This window comes from Anguilla rostrata, chromosome 17, assembly GCF_018555375.3.
Source record: "Anguilla rostrata isolate EN2019 chromosome 17, ASM1855537v3, whole genome shotgun sequence".
In the NCBI taxonomy this organism is placed as follows: Eukaryota; Metazoa; Chordata; class Actinopteri; order Anguilliformes; family Anguillidae; genus Anguilla; species Anguilla rostrata.
Genome location: NC_057949.1, coordinates 14,800,751 through 14,818,664, shown reverse-complemented (window position 1 = coordinate 14,818,664; position 17,914 = coordinate 14,800,751). Strand labels below are relative to the sequence as shown.

Here is a 17,914-nt window from a genome sequence, read left to right as displayed (position 1 = left end):
AACTGTGGAGGCGGGGCAGCGTTGAGTGCAGAGGTGTCACTTGATTGGCTGCTTGGTGAAGTTTCTTTCAGCGCGTAGGAGAGAGCAGGAATCAGTTTGTGCTGAAAAATAGGCATTACATTTCAGGTTGAATTATAGGCCAATATTTAAATATATATATATATATTCATATATAAATCAGAGAGTACCAAACATTTGGGAAAATTGGCTTAGAACTGCAAGGGTTAATGATTAATCTGGTGAGATGCCACATGTCGGTCTGGTAGCCAAGTGGACAAAGGCAACACGTTAGATATAAAAACTGAATCAAGTAGTGGTAATGTTGACTCATTGCGCAAAATGATTTTTGTGCACAGTATAGAAATCAGTCATCCGAGAACGTAGGACTCAAGCTGTGTGCTGGTTTTCGTTCCCCTCCGTGATGTCATCTGTCCTTACGAACAGCCTCTTCATTGACGAGCAGCAGCAGATGCACACATATGTACACGAACGTGTACGCGGGACAAGTAGTAGATTTTGATGGATTCTTCTCTGCATTTTTTTTAGCTGTGGAAGTTTGATAAGCCATCTGCTGTCTGAAATGAATCATTTTCTGGGACAATGAATCATTTAATGGTTTTATTACAACAGACAACATAAATTCACCAGAGCACAGGCACACATGCTGTGTAAATGCCTATCAAATTGTATTTTATCATTTATATTAGAAATATATTTGAATTTATATTCTAATTTGCGATATATGGTTGCTTTTGAAGAGCTTACAGTTTCCCTTCCCAGCTCAGAGGTGAACACTGTGCCTTTCTCCCTCCCTCCCTCCCTCTCTCTCTCTCTCTCTCTCTCTCTGGGTCTATGTCAGTCTGCTCTTCATTTCTCCTGTATTGTTTCTCTTAGCTGTCTCTCTTTCACTCTTTAATTTCTTTTTGCATTTCCAAGCAATTTTATTTCATTTATTACATTTATTTACCACATTTCCTCTCTTTCTCACCCTCCCTCTTTTTCCCACTCCCTCACTCCCACTCTCCTGCTCTCCTTCCCTCCTCTCTTTTTTTTATCTAGCTTTCCCTCATTTCTCTATCCCTCTCTCTGTCTCTCTCTGTCCCTCCCCCCCTCTCTCTCTGGTGTTTCAGCACCACTGAGTCTGGACAGCTCCCCCTCTGTCCTCCCTCCCCCTGTCAACAGATTAGATTTTTATCATCTACCTCTATCTATCTATCTATCTATCCCTCCCTCTCTCCTTCTCTTTCCCTCTCTCTTTTCCATTGTATGAGTGGGGCTAAGGGACCCACTGAGGTGGGCTGGCCCACATCATGCATGATCTCACACAGATAATATATTCTATATGCCTTTTAGAACTTTGGTCAAAATGCTAATACGCTGTGGTGAACGGTTCCTTTTGAAAGAGTTTAAATGTTTAATCGATTAACCGACTGACCTTCAGCTGAAATCAGCCCGGATGATGATGAAACAGGGTACAGCCGTTGACTGTTGACCATTTGGGGAAGGGTTCCAGATCAAAGCAAATGAACCTGCTTTCTGTTCAAATATATTCAAGCGCAACATCACGGTAGAACTTACAGTATTTTCAGTTAGCTTTGTTGGTCGAGAGGCTGTAGGAAAATCCAGGGTGGAGATTGTGAAGCGCTGCACTGTCGCGTGATGTGGTGCTGGCTAGAGGAGGAAGGGCCTCCCTCATCAGTCAGGTTCCTCATAAGGGTTCTTCCAACATCCCACCCGAGCTTTTATTGTCACTGCTACCTCTCTGGCTTTGTTGGGTTTCACACTGGGGGATACTGTGAAGCATATTTGTGAGAAATTCTTTGTAAATTGTGCTATATAAATGAAATTTTACATAGAAATTAAAAAAGTAGATTGACTGATTTATTGATTGATGGACTGACGGATTGATTGATTGGTGGGGATTACCCTGCCGAATGAAAGCCTTCCTGGGCAGTGTCTGATTGGCTCTGCGCCGCAGATGGCACTCGGGTGCTCAGCAGGGAATTCTGGGCCATCACTGAGCAATTAAGGACCAATCAGAGCCTTGTGAGCCGTTAAGGACCAATCAGAGCCTTGTGAGCCGTTAAGGACCAATCAGAGCCTTGTGAGCCATTAAGGACCAATCAGAGCCTTGTGAGCCGTTAAGGACCAATCAGAGCCTTGTGAGCCGTTAAGGACCAATCAGAGCCTTGTGAGCCATTAAGGACCAATCAGATCCTTGTGAGCCATTATGGACCAATCAGATCCTTGTGAGCCATTATGGACCAATCAGATCCTTGTGAGCCATTAAGGACCAATCAGAGCCTTGTGATCTGTTAAGGACCAATCAGAGCCTTGTGAGCCGTTGCTGAAGCTGATGTGCTGTAGTTCACTGTAGGGATAGTCCACTTTCTGGAGTTCAAAAAATGATAATATTTCTGTTTTAGTCTACTTTTTCAGCCCTGATGGTTTCTGGGTGTGATGAAGGGCATTGTAGATATTTACACTAGTTTCTCACAATTTGCTGGCTTCACAGTGGCTGCTAGATGGGCATCAGCGGGTTTGAGGTCTACAGCTAGAATATATGAATATGCATTTTGGTTCTACACGCAACAGTGACATTACACATCCAGGGGTGTGTGTGTGTGTGTGTGTGTGTGTGTTACCTAATTCATTTTTTTATAACTACACTTAATCTCTTCTTTAATTTTAATGAATTTGTCTGACGCATTCGGCCTGACGATGTGCTCAAGGGAAGATGTGATGTGGCTTCATGTATAAATGCAGCAACGCGTCAACAGGAACAAAAATGGCTCCTGCTTGCGCAATTCCAACTTGTGTTTAAAAAAAATAAAAATTATAAAGACGATTTCATGTCACTTTCACCAGCTACCTTCGGTCAGCCCGTATCTACTGAATGTGTGGCTGGTTGAGCTCCTGAGAGGTGTCAGCATTCCAGCAGTCAGCTGCTCTCTTCGGACTCTGTGGCTCTGGCCTTTGCAACTCCTCGCCTGTCCATTAAGGCTTGAACTGACATCACTCAGCAACACAGAAGGAACTTGTATGACATAACATGACATGACATGACATAGCATAATGACAAGAACGGGCCATTCAGCCTAGTAATGCCATTGAAGTGTATCTAGTGTTCAGTTTACCTACAACTAGACCGTGTGAGTGACATGGTCTAGTCTCTCCCCAGCTGTTGCTGGAGTACCTGAAGTGCCTGGTGTTCAGTGTGTGTGTTCAGCCTGTGTTCAGCCTGTGTGAAGTGAGCTGGTCTCTCCCCAGCTGCTGCTGGAGCACCTGGAGTGCCAGGTGTTCAGTGTGTTTTCAGTGTGTGTGTGTTCAGCCTGTGTTGAGTGTGTGTGTTGAGTGTGTGACGTGGGCCGGTCTCTCCCCAGCTGCTGCTGGAGCACCTGGAGTGCCTGGTGTCGCGTCACGAGCGCAGCCTGAGGATGACGGTGGTGAAGAGGCAGGCCCAGTCCCCCGCCGGCGTCTCCAGCGAGGTGGAGGTGCTCAAGGCCCTCAAGTCTCTGTTTGAGCACCACAAAGCCCTGGACGAGAAGGTGGGCGGAGAGGGGGAGCGAGGGAGGGAGAGGGGGAGAGGGGGAGGGAGAGAGGGAGTGAGGGAGGGGGGAGAGAGAGGGAGCGAGAGGAGAGAGGAGAGAGAGAGAGGGATGGGAGGAGGGAGAGAGGGAGGGGGGAGGGAGAGAGGGGGAGAGATAGAGGGAACAAGAGAGAGCGGAGGACAGTGAGAAAGGGGGAGGGAGAGAGGGAAGGATAGAGAGACAGGGTCAGCGAGAGAGAGAGGGAGGGAGCAAAAATGGGTAGGAGAGAGTGGGAGGAAGAGAGGGAGGGAGAGAGCTCTGTTACTGAATATCTAAGGTATGGTTGAAGGGCCAGTTTAAGCCAGTCTCTGTAATGTATGGTTTTCCTGTCTGCATGATAATATTTATCAGGCCCCTCATACAGGAGGATAAGCAGTGGCAATGGTGCCATGCCCTAGTTACCTTTCATTTCCCTTTATGTTCAGATAGGGAGCTAACTGTTCTTCTATGTAAATTGGGGGTTGAAATGAGGTGACAGGCATTTAATTGTAATTTTGGGAGACCTTCAGTTGGGAGAGTTTTTACCCCTCCTCACTCCTGGGGGTTTTCCTTTACCTACTGCCATTGAGGTCTTGGAGCGGGTCTGGGGGGTGGGGGAGCATGTTCTGATAGGCCCACTGTGTGCATGGCAAGCCCTAAATGGATAACCCAGCTCAGGGATTGGTCAATGTAGCCATCAGTCATGGAAGGTAGTCGTAAGCAGAACTGTCAGTGTTCGTTCCTCTTTGCTAATTACATTTTTAACCTACTGTCCATCTGTCCATATTTCCTTGGTTCATGTCTCCCTTCCTCTGTCATATCCCTCCATCTATTTATGTATTTTTTCCTCACTATTATTTTGTCTCTCGTTTCTCTTTATCTGTCTGTTCCATCCCGTCTTACCTCTCTACGTTCTCTCACCCTGTAACTCATTTCTGACCCCCCCTCGCCCGCCCCCGTCACTTCAGGTTCGGGAGAGGCTGCGCGTTGCTCTGGAGAGAGTGGCTGTTTTGGAGGAGGAACTGGAGAGCTCCTCACAGGAGGTACGACTGAACCGTGTCACTTCCTGTCTCTCTGTGCGCGTCGCTTCCTCTCTCTCACACCGCGTAAAGCTCACATCTCTAACTATCTCTCTCTCTCTGTCGCTGTGTGTGTTGTAGACACGCTGTATGAAGCTCTCATCTCTAACTCTCTCTGCGTGTCACTGTGCGTGTTGTAGACACACTGTGTAAAGCTCACATCTTTATCTCTCTCTCTCTGTGTCACTGTGTGTCTCGTACACACACTGTATGACTCTCACGTCTCTAACTCTCTCTGTGTCACTGTGTGTGTCGTACACACACGGTAAAGCTCACATCTTTATCTCTCTCTCTGTGTCACTGTGTGTTTCGTACACACACTGTGTAAAGCTCACATCTTTATCTCTCTCTCTGTGTCACCATGTGTGTCGTACACACACTGTATGACGCTCACGTCTCTATCTCTCTCTCTCTGTGTCACTGTGTGTGTCGTACACACACTGTAAAGCTCACATCTTTATCTCTCTCTCTGTGTCACTGTGTGTGTCGTACACACGCTCTGTAAAACTCACATCTCTAACTATCTCTCTCTCTGTGTCACTGTGTGTGTCGTACACACACTGTGTAAAGCTCACGTCTCTAACTCTCTCTCTCTGTGTTGTACATATGCTGCGTAAACCTCAGCTCTAACGGGAGAGTTTTCACAGGTTTATAAATGACTGTGTGACTGTGTGTGTGACGGCGTGCCTGTTTTCCTAACCTAGTTCACCTCTCACTTTCAGGTGCATTCTTTAAGAGACCAAATAAAAAGACGACAACAAGGGTTGGATAATGGAAGAGAGGTGAGGAGGTGTGTGTGTGTGTGTGTGTGTGTGCGTGTGTGCGTGTGTGCGTGTGTATGTGCATGTGTGTGTGTGCATGTGTGTGTGTGTGTCTTTGATTGGAATTCCTCACAAAGATAGAAATATAAACCTTCACCTGTGCTCAGTTGCTGTCTCACATCCAGCTCTTACAATTTCTCCTTCACATTTCCTTCCATTATCTCTCTCTCCCCCTCTCTTCCCTTCCCTCCCTCCCTCGCTTCATTCTCCCCACAGCGGCTGCCCAACGGTCCTTCCTCCATTCTGGATGATGGAGAGATCGACAGGCAGAGAGAAGGAGAGATAGAGCGACAGAGATCGGAACTCTCCCAGCTGAGGGAGAGACTGGCTCTCATGTGTCGGCAGGTACGCGAGTGCGTCAGGCGATGTTTGGCGCTGGCGGGGTGGGGAACTCACGCTTCGGCGATTATCTTTGATAGTGAGCGTCTAATCCACAGCGTACGCTCCAGAAGCAATGCTCTGGCTCCTGCACGCAGTGAAGCAATGCCAGTAACACTGCGCTCAGAGAGGTGGACGCAAACCGAGTTCTCCACTGTCCTCTTGTGGACAACTGCGGAATTGCCGCCACTTGATCCCAGAGCAGTCGCAAAAAAATTGCAGTCGCAACTCGAATGCACACAACAAACACGAGTGGCTGAGCATTACTCTGAGATCCAGTCTCACTGTTTCCCTTTAATTCACATCTCTTTCTCTCCCTCTGCCAGGTAGGAGAAATAGAGGAACAGCTCGCTGCAGCCAGAAGGGAGGTTACGAAATCTGAAGAAGCCAATCAGAAACTACAGAGGGATGTGAAAGAGGTGGGATCATTATTATTATTATTATTATTATTATTATTATTATTATTATTATTGTTTTGTTGTTGTTGTTGTTGCTGTTATTGTTGTGTTTTTGTAGTTGTTGCTATCAATATAATCATGTCTATGTAATTATAATAATATTATTAATAATATTTATTTGCATATAGCAGAGTTACACGAGTATACGTCATTGTGATTACAGTAAATTGTTCCCTAATTGCCTAGTCAAGTGCCTCTAGGGTATAATTGGCCTGTTCTGGGAGAAAGCTCGAAAAAAATCTTCTGGTATGCGGGGCAGCAGTTGCCATCTGGCACGGAGGTGTCAGTGAACCGGTAAACACAACCGCCAAACGAAAGGCTTTTGTCCGCGTTGCGTGCGAAGCGTCGCCCGAGATAAGTCCTCGCGTTCGGAGGAAGCTAACCGCAGCTGGCCTGGAATGGGACGAGCGTGTCACCGACTCGCTCGAGCAGCGTTCGCGGCAGAACCAGAACGGCGGGTGGACGGGTTCGAGCCCGCGCCTCTGGCCTCGATCCGCGCCCCGCCTTTCGTTTCCCGCGGCAAGCGAGCGCTAATCCGTTAATCCGTACGACGCGACGTCCTGAATCCGCGCGATCCCTCCCCGAATGTGGGAGCGCCCCCGAACGCGCTCCTGGGACAGAAGCCCGTGAGGAACTCCGCCGAAGCGGATGATCGGCCTTTCTCCGCGTTCGCGCGCAAATCCCCGACGGGGATTTTGTCCATTTTGCATTTATCGGTTTTCGCCTGGTCTGTGGAAACCGCGTCGTGCTCGCACGGCCGCGGCGCGTTCCGGAAGCGGGACGGTCGGTCTCCGCGCAGACCGGCGAGCTCGCCGCCCCGCCGCGCGCAGCGGTGTTGTGCGGGCGAAAGGGCGCCGCGCGTACGCGCGCCGTGGACGTCTGCGTCTGTTTGTCCTCGCGGGGGAGTCCGTCGCGCGGGGCGGGCGTTCGTTTGAGCCGCCGGCCGCGTTTCAGAGCTCCTGAGCCCCTCCGCCGTTTTCGCCTCTTTGCGTTTGTCGCCTGCGCTCTCTTTCGTTTGCGACGGCGTTCGCCTGCCTGCGGCGCTTGTGGAATGAGGCTCGTTCGCCGTGTGTGTGTGTGTGTGTGTGTGTGTGTGCGATCGTGCGATCACTGCGGCTTCGGCATCACAGCTATGCGACCCTCTTCTCTCCCTCTCCCAGGCTCTCTGTCAGAGGGAGGACATGGAGGAACGGATCACCACGCTGGAGCGCAGGTAACTCACTGGAACACAGGTTACTGGAACACAGGTTACTAAAGTACAGGTAACTCACTGGAACACAGGTTACTGGAACACAGGTTACTAAAGTACAGGTAACTCATTGGAACACAGGTTACTAAAGTACAGGTAACTCATTGGAACACAGGTTACTAAAGTACAGGTAACTCACTGGAACACAGGTTACTAAAGTACAGGTAACTCATTGGAACACAGGTTACTAAAGTACAGGTAACTCATTGGAACACAGGTTACTAAAGTACAGGTAACTCACTGGAACACAGGTTACTAAAGTACAGGTAACTCATTGGAACACAGGTTATTGGAACATAGGTTACTAAAGTACAGGTAATTCATTAGAACACAGGTTACTAAAGTACAAGTAACTCATTGGAACACAGGTTACTAAAGTACAGGTAACTCATTGGAACACAGGTTACTGGAACACAGGTTACTAAAGTACAGGTAACTCATTGGAACACAGGTTACTAAAGTACAGGTAACTCATTGGAACACAGGTTACTAAAGTATTTTTCAGGCAGTGTGTCCTCATAGGGCTGTGTGTGTTAGCACAGTATGGTGGCGTCCTTGTAGGGATGTGTACATGTATGTGTGTGTTACATGGTATGATTGTGTCCTGATAGAGCTGTGTGTGTGTGCGTGTTTGTGTGAGTGTTACACAGGTATGATGGTGTCTTTATCGGGCTGTGTGTGTGCGTGTGTGTGTGAGTGTTACACAGGTATGATGGTGTCTTTATCGGGCTGTGTGTGTGCGTGTGTGTGTGAGTGTTACACAGGTATGATGGTGTCTTTATCGGGCTGTGTGTGTGCGTGTGTGTGTGAGTGTTACACAGGTATGATGGTGTCTTTATCGGGCTGTGTGTGTGCGTGTGTGTGTGAGTGTTACACAGGTATGATGGTGTCTTTATCGGGCTGTGTGTGTGCGTGTGTGTTACACAGGTATGATGTGTCCTCATAGGGCTGTGTGTGTGTGTGTGTGTGTTACACAGGTATGATGGTCCTCACAGGGCTGTGTGCGTGTTACGCTGGAATGATAGTGTCCTCATAGGGATGTGTGTGTGTTTGTTACACAGGTATGACAGTGTCCTCATAAGGCTGTGTGTGTGTTACACAGGTACGATTATGTCCTCATAGGGCTGTGTGTTTTTGTGTGTGTGTTATACAGGTATCTCAGTGCACAGAGGGAGGCCACCTCTCTCCACGACATTAAAGACAAGCTGGAGAACGAGCTGGCCAGCAAGGAGTCTCTCTACAGACAGGTGACGCACTTCAGCCCCTCTGGCGGTCTCAGCCTTTTGTGATGCGGGCCTGCGCTCTTCCTCGCTCACTCCCCCTCTCCTCTTCCTCTCCAGAGCGAGGAGAAGAACAGGCAGCTGCAGGAGCGGCTGGACGACGCCAAGCAGAAGCTGCAGCAGACGCTGCAGAGGGCCGAGACCCTGCCGGAGATAGAGGCGCAGCTCGCCCAGAGGGTGGCGGCCCTCAACAAGGTCCGTCTGTCCGTCTGTCTGTCTGTCTCTCTGCCTGTCCGTCTGTCTGTCTGTCTGTTCGTCTGTCTGTCTGTCTATATGTCCATCTGCCTGTCTGTCCATCTGTCTGTCTGTCTGTCTGCCAGTCTGTCCGTCTGTCCGCCTGTCCATCTGTCCGTCTGTCTGTCTGTCTGTCTGTCTGCCAGTCTGTCCGTCTGTCCGTCTGTATGTCCATCTGTCTGTCTGTCTGCCAGTCTGTGTGTTTTCCCGTCTGCCTGTCTGTCCATCCGTCTGCCTGCCTGTCAATCTGCCTGTCTATCCATCTGTTTTCTGTGTCCGTCTGTTCACCTGCCTGTCTGTCTGTCTGTTCGTCTGTCTGTCTGTCTATATGTCCATCTGCCTGTCTGTCTGTCTACCTGTCTGTCTGTCTGTCCACCTGTCTGTCTGTCTGTCTGTCCATCCATCCATCTGTCTGCCTGTCTATCTGTTTGTCCATATGTCAGACTGTCCATATGTCCATTGGTCTGCCTGTCTGTCTGTCTGCCTATCTCTCTGTCTAGTCTGTCTGTCTGTCTGCCTGCCTGCCTGCCTGCTTGTCTGTCAATCTGTCTATCTGTCCATCTCTCCACCTGCCTGTCTGTCTGTCTGCCTGTCTATCCGTCTGTCTGTCGGTCTGCCTGCCTGTCTGTCTGTCCATCTGTCCGCATGTCTGTCCGTGTTTGTCGCTGTTTCTGATTGGCTGTTCTGGGCTATCTGTATTTATCAGTCAGTGCCAGTGTGTCTGCTGAGCCATGTTTGTTGGTCTGCGTGTCTGAGCTTGTCTGTCTCTCTGTCCATCTATTTCTGTGTCTCTGATGATCGTATGGTCCAACTGAATTTGCCCATCCCTATCTGTCTCTATTTGTGTCAGCCTGTCTCTCTGTCTGTGTTTTTCAGTCTATGTCTGTGTATCTGTCTGTCAATCTGTCTATTTCTGCTTCTGTCTGTATTTGTCTATTTGCCTCTGTGTCTGTTATCTGAGTGTATGTTTGCATGTCTGTCATCTGTATATGTCTGTATAACTGTCTGTCAGTCTGCCTGTCTGTATGTCTGTTCCTCTATTAGTTAGTTTGCCTGGCTGTATAGTTATATGTATGTACGGCATACAGAAAGTACCAGTTGCAGTAGAGTATGGTAAGTTAGAGTATGGTAAGGTCTGTCTGAGTGTGTCCTTGCTTCTCTCTCTCTCTCTCTCCCTCTCCCTGTCTCATTCTCTCTCACCTCATTGTGTCTCTCAGGCAGAGGAACGCCATGGCAACTTCGAGGAGCGGTTGCGGCAGATGGAAGCACAACTGGAGGAGAAGAATCAGGAGTTACAGAGGGTGACTACTGCTCTGTCCCTCCCTCTCTCCCCCCTCTCCTCCCTCTCCTTCTCCACCCCCCCTCTCTCTCTCTTCTTGTCCTCTCCCCCTCTTCTTCTCCACCCCCCCTCTCAGGTAGGTGACTACTGCTCTGTCCTCCCCTCTCTCCCCCCTCTCCTACTCCACCCCCCCCTCTCTCTCTCTCTCTCTCTTCCTCTCTCTCTCTCTCCCTCTCTCTTATTATCGTCTATTTATAGCGCTTTCCTCCCTTGCACACCTCAGGGTTTTACTATGTCTCAGTCTGTTCAGCTTGGCAGCGCTTTCCTTGCCTTGCAAACCGCAGCAGGGCTAGCAAAGCAGCCATAGGTGCGTATACCATAGAATACCATAGTATACCATAGAAACCGTAGAGCCTGGACCCAGCTAACGGCAGCTGCTTAAAGCACATCCCCGCACAGTCTTACTGCTTACTGCATGCTTACTGTTCCAAAACCACAGATCCCACTGAAAATCATTCCTGATAGACATCTGCATTTCCACATGTCCGCATTTCAAATTCTTTTTTACCCTGACCACAGTGAAATGTTGAGTGTTCATTCAGCTCCAAAAGGGACCATGTGTACTTTGTAAGAGTTGATTTAACACTGAACGTGTTACTGTGAAAAGCAGAATAACATCTGCTTTTCACAAAAAAAAACTGAATAACATCCTAAGGCCAGTCCTGCCATATTCCTTTCAGATTTAAAAAACACTCCGGGGCTGTTCAGGGCTATTCAGTAAACTGGACACAGGTCTGGGCTGGGAACATTAACCGTGCTTTTCCTGATGTTTCGTAAATAACCCGAGAACCAATAGTTTTAGCTTGAAACGAATCCACGTTATGCACAATGCAAACATGCTGAGATAAAGATCATTCGCTCTCCGTCTCTATGTCTCTCTATCTCTCTCTCTCTTCCTCTTTCTCCATTCTTCTAGGGGCGACATAGCTCAGGAGGTAAGACCGATTGTCTGGCAGTCGGAGGCTTGCCGGTTCAAACCCTGCCCTGGGCATGTCGAAGTGTCCTTGAGCAAGACACCCAACCCCTAACTGCTCTGGCGAATGAGAGGCATCAATTGTAAAGCGCTTTGGATAAAAGCGCTATATAAATGCAGTCCATTTAGCATTCTTCTCTTAGGATTGGATGGAGGAGATGCACCTGGTGATCCTCTGTGTTCTGCTCGTTCCTCTCTGTCCCCAGGCGCGGCAGAGGGAGAGGATGAACGACGAGCACAACAAGCGGCTCTCCGACACGGTGGACAAGCTCCTCTCCGAGTCCAACGAGCGGCTGCAGCTCCACCTGAAGGAGAGGATGGCTGCCCTGGAGGAGAAGGTATCCTCCCCCCACCTCCCCCACACCTCCTGGGCCCTTCAGTATCCTCCCCCCACCTCCCCCATACCTCCTGCTCCCTTCAGTATACTCCCCCACCTCCCCCACACCTCCTGGGCACTTCAGTATCCTCCCCCCACCTCCCCCACACCTCCTGCTCCCTTCAGTATACTCCCCCACCTCCCCCACACCTCCTGGGCACTTCAGTATCCTCCCCCCACCTCCCCCAACCTCCTGCTCTTCAGTATCCTCCCCACTCCCCAACCTCCTGGGCACTTCAGTATCCTGCCCCCACCTCCCCACACATCCTGGGCCCTTCCAGTATCCTCCCCCCCACCTCCCCACACTCCTGGGATCCTTCAGTATCCTCCTTCCACCTCCCCCAACCTCCCATCCGTAAATCCTCCCCCACACCTCCCAAGATGCTGCCCTAGTATCCTCCCCCACCTCCCCACACCTCCTGGGCCCTTCAGTATCTCCCCCACCTCCCCCAACCTCCTGCCCTTCAGTATCCTCCCCCACCTCCCCACACCTCCTGGGCCTTCAGTATCCTCCCCCACCTCCCCACACCTCCTGCCTTCAGTATCTCCCCCACCTCCCCACACCTCCCTTCTAGTATCTCCCCCACCTCCCCCAGACCTCCTTCCCTTCAGTATCCTCCCCCACCTCCCCCTACCTCCTGCCTTCAGTATCCTCCCCCACCTCCCCACACCTCCTGGCCTTCAGTATCCTCCCCACCTCCCCCAACCTCCTCTCCCTTAAGTATCCTTCCCCCACCTCCCCAACTCCTTCCTTTAGTATCCTCCCCCACCTCCCCACACCTCCATGTCCCTTAGTATCCTCCCCCACCTCCCCAGACCTCCTGTGCCCTTCAGTATCCTCCCCCCACCTCCCTTAGACACATTTAGGTTACTCTTTTGACTCTGTGGTGTTACTCATATGTGTTCTATGGTGATGATGTCACCATATTTGTTGTCTGAACTCTTCTGAGGAGAATTGTTCGTCAACTTAATTCTTGAAATTGAATACATATTGCTGTCGAAAAATCAGTACAAATTTGAAAAAATGACAAAATATTTTTTTCATCGTCCTCCTAGAATTCTCTTTCTGAGGAACTGGCAAATATGAAGAAAATACAAGACGATCTTTTAGCGAACAAGGTACATTTCACACCTCTGTTATGAAGCCTTTAGCGTGGTCTTGACCTTCAGTCAGCGTGCTCTGTAACAAACATCTCTCTCTTTTCCTCTCTCATTCTCTCCCTGCTTCTCTGTCACACTACTACCTCTGTCTCTTTCCCTGTCTCTCTCTCTCTCTCACAATCCTACCCCTCCCTTTCTCCCTCTCTCTCTCTCTCCCTGTCTCTCTCTCGCTCTCTCTCACTCCCCCCCCCCCCCCTCTCTGACAGGATCAGCTGATCGCCGAGCTGGAAAGACTTCAGCTGGAGCTGGATCAGTTAAGAGGGAGGCCCGGCTCCTCCTCCTACACCAGGTTAGCCCCTCCCACTCCCACAGCCGCTCCCCCATCCCGACAGTAAGAGTCCGAGTCCAGATGGGCGGAGCTTAGCTCAGATGTGAACGGTGATGTGATGAGCGTGCCGTTTCATACCCGGCTCCCTCCGTCTCCCAGGTCTCTTCCAGGAAGCGCGCTCGAGCTCAGGTACTCCCAAGGGGGCGGGTCCCTCCCGGCCGGCTCCACCGCGCACCTGGATCACTACGGCAACGCGGCCTCAGGGGGCGTGGTCCGAAGGCCTCACCGCGGGCGATGGGGCCCCGCCAGGGAGGACGCGAGCAAGGCGAGGACCGCAATGGGTGGAGCTGGCGCATGTTCGCTAATAAGAGCCAACCAGGGCACTCTTCTCTTAGAAACTCATTTCATTTCATTGGAGGTCTGAGATTGAAAGCTGATTGTAGCTTTGTAAGCGGTCTATGAGGTCGATTAAACCTCGCTCACACTGAACGGCTGCGGTGACCTCTGTGACACCTGACCCCTGACCCCTCCCTGTCTCCCCCCCCTTCCCGCAGTACGGGGAATGGGAAGGCGGTGCGCTGCTCGCCCCCGGGTTCGAGGGCGGCGTGGAGGGCGGCTGCTCGGACGAGGAGGAGGAGGACCGCGAGACGCTCTTCGGCTCGGAGCTCCTGTCGCCGAGCGGGCAGACGGACGTGCAGACGCTCGCCATCATGCTGCAGGAGCAGCTGGAGGCCATCAACAAGGAGATCAAGTGGGTGTGGCCTGGCAGCGGATGTGGCCTGGCCCTGCCGTAAAACAATACAACACACTCACATTCTGGCCTTCAAACGACTCTCTCATTCACAACGACTTATACACTCACATTCAGGCCTGTAACAGACTCTCACATCCACAATGACTTACACACTCACATTCAGGCCTGTAACAGACTCTCACATCCACAATGACTTACACACTCACATTCAGGTCTGTAACAGACTCTCTCATCCACAACGACTTACACACTCACATTCAGGCTGTAAAAGACTCTCACATCCACAGTGACTTACAGATTCACATTCAGGCCTGTAACAGACGCTCTCATCCACAATGACGTCTTACACACTCACATTCAGACCTGTAACAGACTCTCTCATCCACAATGACGTCTTACACACTCACATTCAGACCTGTAACAGACTCTCACATCCACAATGACGTACACACTCACATTCCTGCCTGTAACAGACTCTCACATCCACAATGACTTACTCATATTCAGGCCTGTAACTGACTCACATCCACTGCGACTTACACACTCACATTCAGGCTGTAACAGACTCTCACATCCACAATGACTTACACACTCACATTCAGGCCTGTAACAGACTCTCACATCCACAATGACTTACACACTCACATTCAGGCCTGTCACAGACTCTCACATCCACAATGACTTACACACTCACATTCAGACCTGTAACAGACTCTCACATCCACAATTTTTCAAAAAACAATTAAATTGTTCTGTTTCTTTGCCTTCGCGATAAAAAATGTATTCTTTAATTTAATTGTTTAAATAATTAGGTCAGAAGGTATCAATTCAGGTTAACATTTTAAAAGTATAATTTCAGCATCTGTGTCAACAAAATCTAAATGATACCCATCCCAACTTAAAAGCACCAAACACATTGAACTACAGTTAAACACCAGAGTAGGTGTAAGAGGGGAACTTAGTATGTAGTCCTTTCAAACATGAAATGGGTTTGAGGATGTAGTTTAACAGGTTTGCATTCCTGGGGCTAGTCAAGCCATGATCAATGCTCACAGTTCGTCATTAGGTGAGCCAAGGTGCAGTGTAAATAAGGTGCATTTTTGGTCAGTGGTGGAAGATAGGCAGTGGCTCTGCTGTCCTGATTGTAGCAGGGAGCTCATTCCACCACTAGGCAGCAGAGTAGAGAAAAGCCATGACTGGGAGGGATCTTTAAGGGAGGGGAGTGTAAGGCGACCAATGGGAGGATAGAAGGATAGGATAGAAGACTTATGTCATCGCATAGCAACCACTCAGGAACTATTCTCCAATCACGTAGTACATTGATGACAGCAAGCAGGACAATGGCAAACTTTAACAGCTGGGTAACTTCTGTCTGTACTGCTAGAGATACACATATGAGTGAACTGGGCGGAGCTTAACCAGGAAGTAGCTGTTTCTGAGGAGCATAGATCTTGCAAGCAAGTAGAACCAATTTCAGCACAGTTGTTGTACAGGGGTTGATAAGAGATAAGAGTCGGGACAACATTATAGAAAAAGACGCCTTACTTTGGTAACAGTCTGACTTGGAGAACAAGCTGCACTGGCCCACTGCAGTAATGCGACGCAGATGTGTTCCTGAAATATGCGCAGATATTACTAATTAGCCCCTTAATGAGCCTGGAGGTGTGCTGCCGCTCTGCTCAAGCAGATCTGGACGTGGCCAAAAAAATTTAAACTCGGAAACGGAAAATTTGAAGAGCGAGGAGAACTGGAGCGTGCAAGGCTTTCCGACTGTCAGCACATTTCACGAACAGGACTTAGGACTCTTCCTGAAGTAAAAAAAAAATAAATAAAAAATTACAAACTGGCCTCTGCTGGTGACAGATTAGCAAGTAATAGCTGTGCATATTTTAAGAGGGCATCTGCTTTGCTTTACCGTGGTACGTCTGTGCGTCCGATTCATGCGTCGCTTAATAAATAGCACGTGGAGAAAAAAAATTTGCCGTTTTCAAAAAGGCCTCATTGGAACGCAGGTTGTTTTTAGAGAACAGAGGGATTGATGTTGTGCTGTTTTTTCTTCTTTTGTGGGTCTTTTCCGTGAAGGGATGGAAAACGGTACCCATAATGCACTGCAGATGGAGACGTTTTTACTCGAAGCAGATTAGCATCAGCGTTAGCACTCTCCATTGCTTGGTGTAGCTGGGCTGTGTTGAGGGGTCCTCTTTACATTTCTGTGCTGTTTTTACGGTTCACGGTTCGGGGGGGTTATTTCTGGGATCCACAGCAGCAGTAAAAGGAGAAAAGTGGGCTGCGTTGTTAACTTCTTGCTGGGACAGGGTGAGATGGCGGTGTACCTCAGCAGGAAGAACAAAATAATAACGGGTGTCACGGTGAACATACACTGGGGCGTATAAATCTCTGGTCCAATCAAGAGTGCTCATTGACTTTGAGTATTACGGGGTTTTTTTTTTTGTTCCTTCTTGTGCGTGTCTTGATATTTGTTGTTCTTTTTGATTTGGTGGTTTCTTCATTTTGCTGTGCCGAATGGCATTGTACAATAAAGGTTTGTTAAAACTCAAAACTCAACTCTCTCTCGCCCCCTCCACTCCCCCGCCCTCGCCCTCTTCGCTCCCCCCATCTCTCTCTCTCTCTCTCTCTCACCCTCTCCACTCCTCCCTCTCTCTCCCCCTCTCTCTCTTGCTCTCTCAACTCCCCCCTTTCTCTCTCTCTCTCTCTCTCACCCTCTCCACTCCTCCCTCTCTCTATCTCCCCCTCCCCTCAGGCTGATTCAGGAGGAGAAGGAGAGCACGGAGTTGAGGGCGGAGGAGATCGAGAGTCGGGTCAGCAGCGTGGCGCTGGACGGGCCCCCCCTGCCCCCGTCCTCTCTGGGCGGCGGGCGGGACGGGGCCGGGCGAGGCTTCATCCCCCAGTCGCTCACCTCCTCCACCCTGGCCTCGCCCTCGCCCCCCAGCTCGGGCCACTCCACCCCCCGCATCCCTCACTCGCCCGCGCGGGAGACTGACAAGCAGGTGCGTCGCCCCCCCCCCCCCAACCCCGGCCTGCCTCGCAACTTCTGTGATGTCACACTCGGTACCGTCACTCAGCACACGCTCTCACCCAGTACGGAACACCAGCGTCACTCTCGGAAATACAAAAGGGTGACATCACCAAGAAGGCCCGTTTGTAACAGATGGAGTATCGTTATTGTAAAGAAATAACAATATTGCATTATTGCAACAGAGAATCGAGCCACACCCACCAGCTCAGATCTACCGGGGTACGGTAAAATTCCCCCGGGTATAGATGTGCCGGTCAAAAAGGGGTGCACGTGCCTAAAATTCAAGACTGGTGTTGCTTGTGCCCGTGCGGCACCGGGGGATGTGGCGGGATATTAACCGGACCCCGAACCTCTCCCCTCCAGAACAATAAAGAGGACGACAGGTCGCTGGCTCTCCCGGACTCCACCCCCCCGCCGACCCCTCGCGCCCTGCGATTGGACAGAATGACCCACACGCACCCCGGGGCCATGCTTGACGATAGCCGTGAATTCCGCAGGTCGGTCAGCCAGCACAGCCTCAGAAGCCAGCTGGGCAAAGGACAATCCAGGAGCAGCTCTATGTGTGTTATCTGTATATACTGCTCTCTGTGTGTTACCCGTACACGCGGCTCAGTGTGCGTCGACTGTGTGTGCTCTCTGAGTGTGCGCTCTCTGAGTGTGCGCTCTCTGAGTGTGCGGTCTCCGAGTGTGCGCTCTCCGAGTGTGCCCTCTCCGAGCGTGCCCTCTCCGAGCGTGCGCTCCCTGAGCGTGCGCTCTCCGAGCGTGCGCTCCCTGAGCGTGCGCTCTCCGAGCGTGCGCTCCCTGAGTGTGCGCTCTCTGAGTGCGTGCTCTCTGAGTGTGTAACACGCGTCTCTCGCTTGCTTGGAGTTGCCTGTTCATCTTCCTTTCGTCTGTCTCGGCACTACAGCCCAGCCCTGTTGTTGACGTGCAGTTGTGTC

The 17,914-nt window shown here is 50.2% G+C and overlaps 1 protein-coding gene across 5 annotated transcripts in view; it reads left to right on the top strand.

Moving 5' to 3' along the window:
• Positions 1 to 17,914, top strand: part of ppfia3 (PTPRF interacting protein alpha 3) — a 45,635-nt gene that overhangs the window by 13,280 nt on the left and 14,441 nt on the right. For 3 of the 5 annotated variants that reach the window (XM_064315464.1, XM_064315463.1, XM_064315466.1), the window contains 16 exons: positions 3,384 to 3,548; positions 4,538 to 4,612; positions 5,371 to 5,430; positions 5,686 to 5,814; positions 6,174 to 6,266; positions 7,466 to 7,518; positions 8,708 to 8,801; positions 8,895 to 9,029; positions 10,286 to 10,369; positions 11,587 to 11,718; positions 12,813 to 12,875; positions 13,124 to 13,206; positions 13,345 to 13,510; positions 13,740 to 13,936; positions 16,701 to 16,947; positions 17,340 to 17,536. In XM_064315464.1, the coding sequence (XP_064171534.1) occupies positions 3,384 to 3,548; positions 4,538 to 4,612; positions 5,371 to 5,430; positions 5,686 to 5,814; positions 6,174 to 6,266; positions 7,466 to 7,518; positions 8,708 to 8,801; positions 8,895 to 9,029; positions 10,286 to 10,369; positions 11,587 to 11,718; positions 12,813 to 12,875; positions 13,124 to 13,206; positions 13,345 to 13,510; positions 13,740 to 13,936; positions 16,701 to 16,947; positions 17,340 to 17,536 (1,973 nt within the window). The remainder of the gene's footprint in view (positions 1 to 3,383; positions 3,549 to 4,537; positions 4,613 to 5,370; positions 5,431 to 5,685; positions 5,815 to 6,173; positions 6,267 to 7,465; positions 7,519 to 8,707; positions 8,802 to 8,894; positions 9,030 to 10,285; positions 10,370 to 11,586; positions 11,719 to 12,812; positions 12,876 to 13,123; positions 13,207 to 13,344; positions 13,511 to 13,739; positions 13,937 to 16,700; positions 16,948 to 17,339; positions 17,537 to 17,914) is intronic. The other 2 variants (XM_064315465.1, XM_064315467.1) reach the window with 1 other exon arrangement.